The sequence below is a fragment of the Phoca vitulina genome, unplaced genomic scaffold (genome assembly GCF_004348235.1).
Source record: "Phoca vitulina isolate PV1807 unplaced genomic scaffold, GSC_HSeal_1.0 scaffold68, whole genome shotgun sequence".
NCBI lineage: Eukaryota > Metazoa > Chordata > Mammalia > Carnivora > Phocidae > Phoca > Phoca vitulina.
This window is the reverse complement of record NW_022589771.1, coordinates 7,370,723-7,374,487: the sequence shown is the minus strand read 5'-3', so window position 1 is coordinate 7,374,487 and position 3,765 is coordinate 7,370,723. Positions and strand designations below refer to the sequence as shown.

Here is a 3,765-nt window from a genome sequence, read left to right as displayed (position 1 = left end):
CTGAGCTGTATCCTTTTATAATAAACTGGTAATCTAGTAAGTAAAAGTTTCTCTGAGTTCTGTGAGCCACTCTAACAAATCAATTGAACCTTAAGACCTCTGATCTAGAGCTGGTTGGTCAGAAACACAGGTGACAAGCTAAGCTTGCAGCTAGATCTGAAGTGGTATGGGGTCAGTCTTCTAGGACTGAGCCATTAACCTGTGGGATCTGATGCTGTCTCCAAGTAGATAGTGTCAGAACTGAGTGGAATTTTAAGACACCAAGTGGTATCACAGAGCACTGTTTGTTGGAGGTATGGGGAAGCATTCCCCACACATATATGAAAATTGGGTCTAAGAACCCAATGTACATATTAATCACAGTTAATTAATTAATTAATTAAAAGCCTTTTTTTGCCCCCCCATGATTCAATGCTTCACTCCATCTCACAGGTAACTATTGCCCTAAATTTCATATTTGTCATTCTCATGCTTTTAGCTATACATTTACCACGTGTCCTCCATAAATATTTATCTCTTACATATTTGCCACTTCTTTGACTCTTTTTGCTGCATTCTGGATACTCTCTTTGGACCTGCCTTCTGATTTTTCTAATTCTCTCTTCAGTTGTGTCTAATATTTTATTTAAGTTGTCCACTGTTTCTAATTTCCATTACTTGACTTTTTTTAATTTCTAGAAGTTATCTTTGTTTCCTCGAGTTTGTTTCTTTCTTCTATTTTAATAGACACTCAGTTCTCCTATTTATATTTCTCTCCTTTATTTCTTTAAATATAATAACGTGTTTTATTTTACAGTCACTAGACTGTACATTACATCCCAAGGACTTACTTATTTTGTGAATGGAAGTTTGTATCTTTTGATATCCCTCACTCATTCACTCTCCCACCCGCTACCTCTGGAAACCACCAGTCGTGTTTTCTATATTTATGACCTTGTTTTATTTTGTTTTGTTTCCTTTGTTTTGTTTTTTAGATTCCACATATAAGTGAGATCATACAGTATTTGTCTTTCTCTGACTTATTTTGCTCATCATAGTTATTTTAATGTTTCTGTCTGATAGCTCCAATATCTGGGTCATTTTTGAGTTCAGTTTTGTTGATTGTTTTGTCCCCTGACGATGGACAGATTTTTTTTCCTTGCTTTTTTTGTATGTCTTCTAAGTTTTGATTGAATATCAGATATCATGTATTAATTGAAATGGACATAAACAGTGTTTCCTCCTGGAAATGGGTGAGTCTCTTCTGTCAGGTCATCAGTGTGGTGGGGGGAAGTTTGGATCAACCTGCTCAGATGTTGACCTTGTTTTGGGTTGTTGTTATTGTGATGACCTTCAAGGTACCTAAGATTTTGGATTCCTTTTTGGTGGGCTTCCAGTGCCATGTGCTTAGGGCAAGCACTGGAGGCACAACATTCTTGCTCTGCCCTAAGTTTTCAGCTGTCCCTGTGTGCCTGGCACATGGAGGGGACCTCTACACATGCCTGCCTCCCCCCAGGGATTGCCACTGCTCCTGCAGGTGTACCAGTCAGGCTGAGGTGGGAACAGGAAGACTCTGTTGTCCTGGCCCTGAGTCAGTCTTATTTTTTTATTTTTTATTTTTTAAAGATATTTTATTTATTTATTTGAGAGAGAGAGAGCATGTGCAAGCGAGAGAGCACAAGCAGGGGGAGCAGCAGAGGGAGAGGGAGAAGCAGACTCCCCATTGAACAAGGAGCCTGATGTAGAGCTTGATCCCAGGAACCTGAGATCATGACCTGAGCTGAAGGCACACGCTTCACCTACTGAGCCACCCAGGTGCCCTGGCCCTGGGTCAGTCTTGAGCAGGGCCTGTGTGCCTCGGTCTTGGAGGGTGAGGCTTTCTCACTTCCTGCTGCTCTCCCTGGTGATGACCAGACTCCACTTAGTAGTTGGGGTGGGTTTGTGTGAGCTTTCCCTGCCCTCCCAGTCATAGAGCTCCGATTCCCATCCCCTATTCAGTGTGGGTAGTTTTTCCTCCGCCCTTCCCCATCTACAAGGTGAGTCTCAGGTGGTGGATGTGGAGAGGGAACCTTCCCCCTGCACCCTCCAAGGACCCCCCACCTCCAGCTGAGCTGTTGGAGAGAAGGCTCTTTGAGGAGGGGCTGCTCTGCTTATGGCTGCATATGTCTTTGAGAAAAGAACTTCAAAATACATGAAGATAAACCAGAGGGACAAGCTGTATCAGGAAAGCACGGTTTATTTGGCTCACACAGGGTGGGTTCCCTGCTGGAGGCAGAGGACCCCGGAAACCAGGGCCTCCCAGAGGGGACACGCAGGGTCACAGAGGGATCCAGATCATCCTGCTATGTCCTTGCCACAGGCTTCAGAGGGTCCGCTGGGCATGTTCTTCATCTGCCCTGTGCAGAACCTGGAGGCCACTGAAGACTTGTTCCAGGAGGGGAGCAGGTGTGGCCCCCTGTGCCCTGGGAGCAGCTGGGTGGGAGGCTCATGGTCAGAAGCAGGACGGGGTGCTACAAGAGATGGGTCTGCAGAGCAGGGTGGGGCGGGAGGGCTGGCAGCCCCCGGAGGACTGGCAGGAGGGGGCCATGAACACAAGGGGCTTGTAGCTCACGGGCAGGCAAACAGAGGACTGGCAGGAGGGGACCACATACACGGTGGGCTGGCAGCTCACGGGCACGTAGCAGGACGTCTGGCAGGAGCTGGGGGTGCAGCAGGACGCCTGGCAGCCCGTGGAGCAGCTGGTGAGGCTCATGGTGGCGCGGGGCTGGAGTGGAGTCAGGGAGGAGGGCGGTGATGTCTGGAGGCTCCTTCCCCGAGCGGCCTTTATACCCGGGCTCTAGGCGTCCGGGCAACACAGAAGCACAACTTGTTGACTTCCTCGTAGTTTTTTCCACCATGTTTCCCCCAACATCTGTGGGACGCACTCTCCTGTGTTATGCTCCACTATAACACATTTAGCTTAGAGGCCAATTTCTTCTTCTGTAAACAGGATCTTCTGGTTTGCCTGTGCGTGGGGTTCGTGCTATGTCTCCAGGCCAGTAATGTGCACACAACATCACGCTCCACTCAGTACCACGTCTTTTATTCCTTTTTGTCTCATGCCCTTCAGTGGTGACTTCGAGGCAGTGATGCATTTTGAGCTTTTATTTTGTATAGGAAAACATTAAACTAGGGATCTGTAAACTGGGAAGCAGGGAAGTCTGTGGGACAAATCTGGCTTGCTTCTTGTTTTGTAAATAAAGTTTTATTGGAAACAGCCATGCTCATTTGCTTACGTAGTATTGTCTAGGGCTTGCACTATAATGCAGAGTGGTTATGAGAGAGACCATGCCCCTGCAAAGCCTGAAATATTTACTATTTTCCCTTTATAGAAAGGTGACCAACTTCTGCCTCCTAGTAATCTATACAATAATTGATTTGTTCATGCAACAAATATATATTGTGTGCTGGCTACAGAGACGTCCTAGTCTCGTGAGCCTTGTGGGGCAATGAATAAACGAGAGCATGAAAGTTAATGCATGAAATGATTCCAGAGCGGGCTGAGTCCCAGAAAGGAAAACAGGTTCAGCAGGTAGAGAGGAATAGGGGTGCTGGCGAGTGGTTTGGGGACCTCTGTGTGGAGGCGATGCTGAGCTGGCATGTGGGTGACATGGATGGGGCAGGGGTGGTGTTCCAAGCAGGAGCAGCCGTGGGGGCGTGAGGACGCTGCTGCAGAAATGGGCATGTTCCTGGAACAGTGGGAAATCCTGCAGTGTGGGCGCTGGGCTGCAGGTGCAGGTGGACAAG

At 47.4% G+C, this 3,765-nt stretch overlaps 1 protein-coding gene across 1 annotated transcript; it reads right to left on the bottom strand.

Annotated features, from left to right (window-relative positions):
- Positions 1 to 2,470: 2,470 nt before the first annotated feature.
- LOC116624540 (keratin-associated protein 12-1-like) lies at positions 2,471 to 2,731 on the bottom strand. Its single transcript, XM_032392548.1, has one exon. The coding sequence runs from the start codon at positions 2,729 to 2,731 to the stop codon at positions 2,471 to 2,473; it is 261 nt and encodes an 86-aa protein (XP_032248439.1).
- Positions 2,732 to 3,765: the final 1,034 nt, after the last annotated feature.